This window comes from Apaloderma vittatum, unplaced genomic scaffold (assembly GCF_000703405.1).
Source record: "Apaloderma vittatum isolate BGI_N311 unplaced genomic scaffold, ASM70340v1 scaffold34758, whole genome shotgun sequence".
NCBI classification, from domain to species: Eukaryota; Metazoa; Chordata; class Aves; order Trogoniformes; family Trogonidae; genus Apaloderma; species Apaloderma vittatum.
In genome coordinates, this window is record NW_009729695.1 from 955 (window position 1) to 10,909 (window position 9,955).

The 9,955-nt window shown below is 51.0% G+C and overlaps 1 protein-coding gene across 1 annotated transcript in view; it reads right to left on the reverse strand.

The window, feature by feature from the left end:
• Positions 1-1,514: 1,514 nt before the first annotated feature.
• The window catches only part of NCOA5 (nuclear receptor coactivator 5), a 13,562-nt gene continuing 5,121 nt past the window's right edge, over positions 1,515-9,955 (reverse strand). The window contains exons 3-8 of the mRNA XM_009874539.1: positions 7,699-8,058; positions 7,310-7,434; positions 7,060-7,195; positions 4,904-5,103; positions 2,638-2,961; positions 1,515-2,223 (exon numbers count right to left, since the gene is read on the reverse strand). Of these exons, the coding sequence (XP_009872841.1) occupies positions 1,574-2,223; positions 2,638-2,961; positions 4,904-5,103; positions 7,060-7,195; positions 7,310-7,434; positions 7,699-8,058 (1,795 nt within the window). The 3' untranslated portion in view covers positions 1,515-1,573. The remainder of the gene's footprint in view (positions 2,224-2,637; positions 2,962-4,903; positions 5,104-7,059; positions 7,196-7,309; positions 7,435-7,698; positions 8,059-9,955) is intronic.

Sequence of the window (9,955 nt, forward strand, 5' to 3'; positions counted from 1 at the left end):
CAGCCGAGGGTCCCTGCCTGGGCACCCAGGCTGAGCTGCCTGAGACCGTCCCAGCCTGCTCTGCAGGAGCAAGTACCTGTGAGGTACCTCAGAACAGAAAGGTTTGTACGCTTCCCGCTCAGCATCCAGTGCCAGGCAGCACCTGACACAGCTCATCTGGAAGAGAGTAATGGCAAATATGATGGAACGATGTATTCCGGCACCAGCTGGGCTGCCAAGTCTCAAAAATGCAACCAAACATTTTTCCTGCCTTTTTATTAGAAAGTAATATCCTCTTGTTAACAGCACAGAGACAAAAAAAAATGCTACTACACAAACCACCTGGGACAAAGAAAATCCCCTGCTCCAAGAAAACTGCTTGCTTAGCTTCTCTTGGTTCTCTGCAGGAAGCCTCCGGACTCTAAGAAGGCTGTCGGGGAGGACCATGTAGTTCGGAGATGTTTTGTGTGCTGGTATCAAAGTGTGGTACTGGTTAAAAACACAGTGAAGAATCACTGCCTGGTTTTCCACTCGACTGTCCGCTGCAGCTGCCAAAGTGTTGAAAAAATGTACAAAATCGTGGTATTGCATGTTGGCACTGCCTCTCCACGTGAGATGGACAAAACACCAATGGACAGTGGGATGAAGGTTCAGAGAGCAGACGTTCACCACCCGGTACCTGGCTGCAGGTATTCCCAAGGGAGGGCCAGCAGCGCGCCAGCCGGGCCGCGGCTGAGCTGCTGGGCTACAGTAACCAACCATCCCAAAGCAAGGTTATAAGAGAAGGAAATTTACAGGCCAAATTCAGCAGATTGATCTTAACACTGACTACTTGGTGTCGTAAAACTGACAGACCATTTGAAATCTCTGCCTTGGCTGGAAGCTCTTGAGTCCCAGATCTGCCACAGTGCTTGGACCAAAACTGCCGGTTCCCGTGAGCTGGGCAAGGTGAGGAGCGATTCTCCTCCTCACGCTGCCAGGACACAACGTCAGGTCCCAGGTTATTGAGTAGTGGTCAGGCCTGTGCTTCACGAGTTCCAACTGCTAGCACTACCACTGTACTTTCCAACTGGCTTATATGCCATATAAAAAAAGAAATTAAAAGAGTAAAGAGAAAAACAGTGCCCGTTCCAAAAAGATGGGTCTCCCAAAGAGGCCCAGTCGGCGCGTCGCTCTGTTCAGTCCCCTATTTCCTCAAAACCACTGACCCAACACTACACTGAGGCCGTTCAGCGAGGGCAGACTGCACCGCAACACGAAGGTGCCCCAGCTACCGGGAGTGAGGAAAATGCACGAGGGCTGTCACTGCAGCAGCTGCTGGAAGTGGGCAAAAGGACCGATGAGCCGAAGCGGCTCTTAGCGTCGTGCTGCTGAGGAAACAGAGCGTGCTTCTCCCAACACTGCGAACCAGGCTGAGGGGAGGAAGGGCAGCGCTAGCAACAGTCAGCAGCAATGCCTCTGGGGGCGCGCTCTCGCCGCAGGGGAGAGGACATGCATGTCCAGGGGCAGGTGTCCTGTGCCAAGGACAGGAGACTTTAAACAGCTCTAAGTATGGAATGGCAAAGGGAAGGGAAGAGGGCCCGGCAGCTCAGCTCTAATAGTGCCGCTGGAAGGAACCCAGCGGTTGCTGGGCTGAGGACCCTGCTCGCCCCTGGGCCACGGTCTGGCTCACGAGGTGGGAGAGCGCAGGACCACTCTGGATGAGGGTGTCCAAGGCCTTCTGTACACTGGGGTTGTCAAAGTTGATACCGGAAGACACTGGCCTTTGAGCAGGTACGTTGCCAGGTGCAGGGAGGCGATTTTGGTGCTGACCATAGAGCGACTGAGCTTGTGGAGGAGCTCCAGGCCTTGGGCCTGCATTTCTTGAAGGGCCTTGCAGAGCAGGAAGCTGCGTGCTTGGAGCCTGCAATCTCTGTGGAGGCTGGTTTAAATTTCCAGCGCTCATCTGTGCTGGCCGGGCCTGAGCGCCAGCCACGTTAGTGAAGTTCTGGTTTGGAGTGCCACTCGAGGTGCCCGCAGAGGCCGCAGAACTGCTGTTTGCTACAGCAGCTGCTGCTGCCCCACTGTTGAAGAGGCTGAGGATTTTTGCTTGAAGCTCCTGCTGAGGATTAGAAGAGGACACTGGAACAGAAGGAGCAGAGACCAGAGGCTGTGAACCCTGATGAGCCTGAGTGCTTGGAAGGCTGGACTGGCTACCCAGAGATGATCCTGAGGGTGCCCCCAGAGACTGTCTTGACATGGGTGCTGGGGAGGAAAGGGAAGAGGGTTAACACTTTGCAAATGCCCTTGATGGGGCACCTGAAGAGAGCTGCTGAAACAGCCACCAAACCCACGAGTGCCAGCGAACACCCACCACCAGAGCAGAAGGGCAGCGCAGCTCTGGGGAACCCAAACCACCCAGCAGAACCGTTGTCCTTCACGCAGCAGCCAAACCAGCTGCAGCAGTCCCGCAGTTTCCCCAAGAGGATCTGGTATAAATTTCTTTCACATGAAAGATCTGAATTGTCTCAGGGCTTCCAAGGACGCATTCATCTCAGTAACAAGAGGGCCCACGTGAGGGAGTTACAACACTGCCATCCCAGGACTGTTTTCCTGCCCCAGCCCAGCGAGCCCACAAACCACACGGTTAACGGCCTCGTCTGGGGCCGAGAAACTCACCCTGCAGAGAATCTGTGCTTCCCCTCAGTAACCGCTCCTTCCGGTCTCTCAAGTAATTAATTACTTTATCAGTCTCCTCAGCAGTGAGATAGCGATTGTCTGCCAGCAGGTTCAACAGCGTCTGGATCCCTGGGGGGTGACCTCCTCTGACACCCTCCTCCAGGGGGGGTGGGCGCTCCCGCTCCTGCAGAACAGCCTCATCTGCCATCTTGGCAGCCTGCCGGGCGATCTCCTCACGCTCCTTCTCCCGGGACTCAGTCTTGTACCGCTCGTAGTTCCTCGCCACCAGCACCATGGCGTCAGCTTGGGGCATGTTGCGGTGCTCTACACAAGGGAAAGAAACGCTTTCAGTAAACCGCAGCGACGTCAAGAGGAGGTGCCCCGCCTCACGCCCACCAGCACAGCTCATTCAGCAGAAAGGTGCCGCTTTGGGATTCCAAGCGTAGACTTGGGAAGCTTCCCAGGCACAGAGGAACCGTCCAATTTCCTACGGCAATGGAAAGCTCAAGGCTATCAGCAAGGCCGTCCTTTTCCTCTGCAGCAGAGGGCCCTGAGAAGATACTGTGTCAGCTCAAGAAACGTCCTTCCTGACTCTCACCCAGTTAATGGAAAACAGCTCCCTCTACCTCTCACATAAACTCTCCGTGCTCCAAGAAGAGCCGGTTCCAGCCACTCTAGTGCTAAACCCTCGGACAGATGCAAAACCTGCCCTCCAAAGGCTGCTAAAGCTTCCCAGAGAAGGGCAGCGATGGGGACACTTCCTGGTTCCTACTGCTGATGCCTTCACACCGTGTGCGCAGGGGACGGGGAGGAGAGCAGCGCTGGCTCCACGTCACGCTGCTACTTACATTTACTACTCTAGGGCAATAAGCAGCAATCAGGTTCTTCTGTAATACCACAAGAATGGTCAATTCCAACGTTGCTCGTTTGTGTGGATTTTTTGCAGTTGCCTTTTCAAGTTTTTGTGGCCACTATTTCCACCTCACAAAACACATGTGCAGACATTCCCCTGAACACAGACTGAGGCAGGGAGATCAGAAGAGCCTTTACCAAAGCTCCGGGCACCGTTTACATCTGCAGAACATCAGATCCTGCCGCCCTTCTCCTTGTACCAGGACGCTGGTTGTTCGCTCTAACATTACACTTCGCACGAGCCGTGGAAGAGGTCCCTGAAACAGGGAACGGAAGCCCTGTGTGGTTCATGTGAGCATATTTAATCTCAAGAAAGAGCCACATATAGTTCATGCCTGGGGTTCTTATCAGATCTGACGCATCATCAGATCCACTACAGAGAAGCTTTGGCAGGAGGATGAATGTTATACCAAAGGAGTTAAAACCAGGGGTGGTGGAAAGCCCAGCAAAAGTGCATGAGCTGTATTTCTGCAGGAAATGAGAGAACCCTCCTGTCACATCTGCAGCCGACATTAGAAGTCAGCAAACCCACAAAAAACAGTGGCTGTGCCTTCAGAAGTTTACTTTCCCAGATGAACCTCACAAAACATGACTTGGGAACACAATAAAGGAGAAAAACCTTTGAAGGCTCAACAAGCCACGCACGTAAGGGGAGTACGTGAATAGGGCTGTGGTGAGAGTGACAGGACGCTTCCCGAGGTCACATTCTGACAGGACCTTTCTTAACACACCCACCCGCACGCTCACAACCAAGTCACACCCTGAGTTGGAAAGTGATGTGACCAGTGTAAATGGCACTAAAAAGGTGGAGCACATACACCCAGTCACTCTATAGTTCCACCTTCTTATAATTCTTCACAGTTTCACGATCAGATTTCTACCTTGACAGAGCACATGCTCCTTCTTCTGTTTTCCTTAAATCACATTTGGTTTTAACATCTGCCCTGTAATTTGTCACATTCCAAACACGCTCTCTTTGAGAGCAACAAGCGATAAACCGAGGTTGGACTGTTATTACTCAGAGACCTACCAGGGCAAGGCAGTCACTTCAAGAGCTGCGGATCGTGACCTGCCCTCAGACACAAAGGCCGGTAACGTTAGGTGCTACGAATGCAGCCCAGAGTCCCTCTTGGCAGAAATTAAGACAGTCCTTTGGACAAGGGACAAATGTAGTATTACGGAAGCTGGTAAATAACGATACTCACATTTACGACACGGTGTCAAGTCATTAATTACTACTTATGTTACAGCAAGGACGAACTTTGAACTGTGTGGTTCCGCTGGTAATTAAGTGTTTTAAAGCAGCACTTTGAGCAGTTCAGAGTGACCACAGAGCCCCCTGAGCCCTCAGTACCTTGTGGGGTGCCAAACATGATGTTAACAGTGCAAGAGCGGTGAACTTGATGCTGCTGGGTGATGACAATGGCAAAAGGAGACCCTCCTCTGCTCACATCGTCCAGGGCTCGCGTCAGGGACATCTCTGTGTTGAGGAAGATCAGGTCCACTACCATGCCCAGATCCCGCACCTTCCGCCCCACCGACTCCGCGTACTCCCTACCACAAAGCAAAGCCAGCAGAGTTTAACAAGTCAGTCACATACAGAACAGAAACCTGGCACATTCACCCTCTCCCGCATCTTAGACTCACTTTTCTGATGGCTTGCCAAAGCCAGTACTGAAGCAATCTCATTACAACAATATAAAAGTCCTTATTTTGATCTGAACCAGTCATTTCAGTTTAATGGAAATAAATTACCATTTAAGCCTTAGCTTAGCTGCAAAAGAGAGTGTTTGCAAAGGGATTTGCAATATTATAAATCTGTTTGCACACGACTGTCTTTAAACTGAACTTGTTAAGTGAGGTAACTGATGCCTGCAGAGATCTAAGGGGAACACAGCAGAGCAGCCAACCTACAGCAGCTGGTCACTTGTGCTACGCTCAGGATTTCTCAACTTATTCCTCCTTGTCCTGCTTTTTTGTTCTACCAGCCGCTTCCTGCTCTAACCCAGTCCCAACACAGCACCAGTGGATCCCTTGCTCCTGCATCCACTGTCCTGCAGACTTCCCACTCCAAGCACAAACTGCAGCTGATGTTGCTGAGCTGGAAGTTTTCAAGTCTTTCTTTAAGCTCAGTACACTTCTGTACCAAACCTGCCACACTGACAGCATCCGCAGGCTGAGAAATTCGGTCTGCATGCACCCACACCTTCTGAAAGTGGATCAACTCGTTGTCTTTGGATACAGACATTGTAACAGCGACTAGAACTGTTCCCCTCCACCAAGTGTCTTTTTAAGGCCTTCTAAGGTACATTGGCCGTGTATCCAAGTCACCTGGGAGTCACCTTCCAACAGGTCTACTGCAGGTGTCATCAATGCTTCAGTAACCAAGAATTATTAACATACTCCAGCTCTTAAGGTTTTTAGCTGTTACAGATCAAAACGATCCTTAGCATATTAAGCCTATCCTCTTGTACACACAAATTCTCCCTCTATCAATACAATAACTCACGGTCTCTTACAATATTTTCCAAAGACTTTTAGTCACTGAGGGATAAAGAACCTAAAATTTCCTTTCATGATTTCTTCCAGTAGGTGATTAACTCCACTAAAAGCAAACCACACAAGTTTTTTTCTAGTTTTACTGTTTCTCTTGTTCTGATTTCAGAATAGATCAGGCAAGCACTCACCTCCTCCCTCTGCCTCACAGATAAGAGCGAAGCGAAAGAACTCATGATCTTTCTTTCAAAGGGCCAGGGAGACAGAGCTTTAATTTTCCCCTTGATAAACATCTTCAGACTTCAAGCCAGATCTGTGATTTACTTACATATTTGCTCTTCTTCAATATGTCTATTTGCAAAGATCTAGGCATCAGACTGGTACCATCACTGCAGCCCCCTCCCACTGCATCGGAGCACCCCTCTGCTCCACACCCAGCGCCCACCCGTCACCCCAGTAAGTGCTCACACTGCCACACGAGATCACCCCAGTCACCACTTACACATGCTTTTGATATCGGTCATGACCACTTTCAGCAGTGATTTCACGTTTCCTGTACATCGGATTAACAGCAATGACCATTATCTGGCCAGTAACGGGTCTGACAGGAGCTCTGAACCAAGCAACCCCACGACTCCGTGCTGACACTGCTCTGCACTACCTGCTGGCTGGCACGCAGCGAGCTCTGGGTCAGCCAGCCCACAAGTGACAAGTACAGGACACTATAACCTGTCACGACAGCAGACTGCCATCAGGAGTAGGTAGAAAAGCATCAGGAGCAGGTATAGTGATAGGTGACAAGAAGGAAATAAAAACAAAGCACAAGATACAGCGTTTCTCCATCTCATCAACACGTATTCCCAGCACAGCAACAGGAGCTGTAACTTCCTGAGGGCTCGACAGCTAAGCTTCTCGAGAGCAACCTGTGAGACAAACAGCCTCACGGCAGGACTAAGTTTAATTCCGTTTTCTTGTACTATACAATAATAAAATTGCTCATAACTATTTTCTTACTTTGTCTGTTTATTCACCACTATCACAGAACAATCCACAGGTCTCTCTGCATCAAAACGTCTCTTGATTTCCTCGTAGTACTGGCGGTACAGCTCCTCTCGGCGCCGCTCCTCACGTTTCAGGCGGTCTGAAAGGCACCAGACAGAACAAGTAACACCCTCTGGACCTTCTTGGAGCGCTGCAGAACGCAAGGCACTCGGCACTGCAGGCGCCTCCCGCCTCCTCCCAGAGGGAGAATTAAAACGTTACAGGTGCTCACCTTCTGAATTTGCCGGTGCTCTATCAAAATGCTCCTTGTAACGGTCATAGTAAGAGTCATCCTTCCGCCGGTAGCAGTCTTCCAGGCGAAGGTAACGGTCATAAGGTTCATCTCGTCTGCAACATTCCCAGAAGCAAGGGTTTCCACGCTCCAGCACAATCTCAGGCACTAACTTCGGCCAATGCATCACACACAGACCTTCCTCAAGTTTAATTTCTGAAGTACCCGCCCGCTCCCCACAAGACACAAACTAGGCACCCAACTATCCCCCGCCAGAGCTATTTCCCGCCTTAAACACCTGCCACCACTCAAAGTGGTGTGACCGTTGAGGCAGGAACGCCATAAAATCACGTTGGCAAATAAGTTCCTGTGGAGATTACCTGTACAACGGGTCCCGAGGGTCTCTCATATCCCATGGGTCCCTCATATCCCGTGGATCCCTCACATCTCGTGGGTTTCTCATATCCCGAGGATCCCTGTATCGATCATACAGTGGCTCCCGTGGGTCTCGAAGATCTCTAATGTCACGCGGGTCCCGCAAGTCTCTTGGATCCCGGATATCCCGGGGGTCTCGGAGGTCCCTGTGGTCTCTGGCGTCACGCATGTCTCTAGCTCGAATGTCTCTGGAATCTCGCCCGTTTCTACCATCCCTGCCATCTCTGGGGTCTCTCCGTGGGCTCCCCCGAAGAGGGGAGCGGTCGCGTCTGGCATCTCGGCCATCCCCGTAGGCATATGGCTCTCTGAGGAAAACACCAGGGAAATTCCATTAGACTGCTAACGGCACGAGCACAGCTACCCCTACAGCTCTTACCTGAGGCGCCAAAGCGACCCTGCTCTCAGCAGCTGAATCCTCCCTCCTATCCCACAACAGCAAGAATTGCCCAAAAAACATATTTGTTGAAGCATCCTAGAGAAGCTTCTTAATTCTAATGCTTGTCATCGCCAGACAAGACCCAGAAAGCTCCTTAACAGAGTGCCACTAGAAGCACAGAGCACCTGTGAAGAAGTGAATAGGCACCTTGGAAATCACTATTTCGAGGCCTCTGGCCTCCAACGCCAGCCACAGCTCACCTATCGACTGCGCTTTTGCAAAAGCTTTGAGAGACTTCAAGGTGCTGCAGCCCGATACCCACAAACAGGCAGCAGGCAGGAGCACTCAAGGGATCCACTGCAGTCCCTAGTCAATGACAGCAGAATACCCCATGTGATTTGTTACTGACAAACGACTGAAAAACGAGCTTGCTGGGACCAAAGCCACTGGTGGTCCATGTTGGGGTCGTGCTGCTAGCAGAGAGCAGTGAGAGCTACCCCCACGTCCTGGATTTGAAGGGCTTTTTCCATGGAAAGTCAGTCTTATGTTCACGATGTGTAAGAGGGTACAACACCCAACCAGCACCACAGCCCCAGTAGCAACAGGCTTCCGTCACATCTGAATGATCCACCTCAGACTGTATGGCACTGTCTTCAGAGGCAAGGAAGAACAATGGTCCTGTCTTCATCTTCTCCCAAAACAGTATTTTTCTTCCAAGTCATATTTTGTTTTCCAGAAAAAAACCATAACTTCGTTGTAGTCTAAGCCAAACATAAAAAAAGTCTTGCAGAGAAACTATTGAGCTTCATGTGTTTGGAATGTTCTTTTGCCAAGACACCAACAACCACAGGGAAAAAAATAAGAATAAACCCCAGCATTTTGAATTTCTTTATTTCCAAAAGTTGATAGACTTTAAGAGTCTTCTACCAGCCTAAGCTAGACAATGGGAGATATGCAGAATACGCATCTGCTTCCACGACAGCGCATTCCAGCAGCAGTGACCAAATGCAAAGCGGTGCCCAAGGTGTGGTCAGGGAGGGCGAGCAGCACCGAGGCAGCTGTGCAGAGCCTGGGCACAGCCTGTGGGGTGAGACACCCTGTGCTGGGGATCACAGGAGTGGGCACTTTCTGTTTGTATGTCAGATACAAAACTACAGTTGCCACCAAGAGCAGATATAGCCTCCTCCTGTAACAGAAACACTGTTTGCACACAAACAAATGTGAATTTGCTCGGCCTCTGGGACACACAAATGCACTGTCTGTTTGTAATCTGTATTGAAAGGGCAGCCCATGAGATACTCTTCATCGCCCCCTTACCCCAGCCTACAAGGAATGATGCAGAAGCTCAGGGAAAACTCTGGTTTTCTCTCATGGATACGAGTAACTGATCTTTGTGTAGTTGCGAGACCATACAGCAAAACAGCCAGATGCAGTGAGTTGTTTGGCACATGATGTTTATTCCAGCTGGAGCCGGGGTGACCAGAACAGACCACGACCATTAATTGCAGAGACAAAAGGATCTGAAGCAAACAGCGCACGCCTGCGATCGAGGTACGGGGTGGGGCGGGCACCCTCTGCTCTCACTGCTTGCGTGGCAGCAGCACCAAGGCCCAGCAGCCTCCTGCTTCCCTGCTGGTCACCACGGTCCCATCCTGCGGTGCCAGCACCACCTCCCACATCTGCTCGGGGCTCAGCACTGTCGGCTGTAGCGCAGAACAGGGCTCCACCTCCTGGCACCCATGGTGTGGTTCACAGTCCATCGTCCACAGCCACGACCCCGATTCGATGCCTGTGGCCTCTTCGCACCCACGTCCACCGTGCTGCTG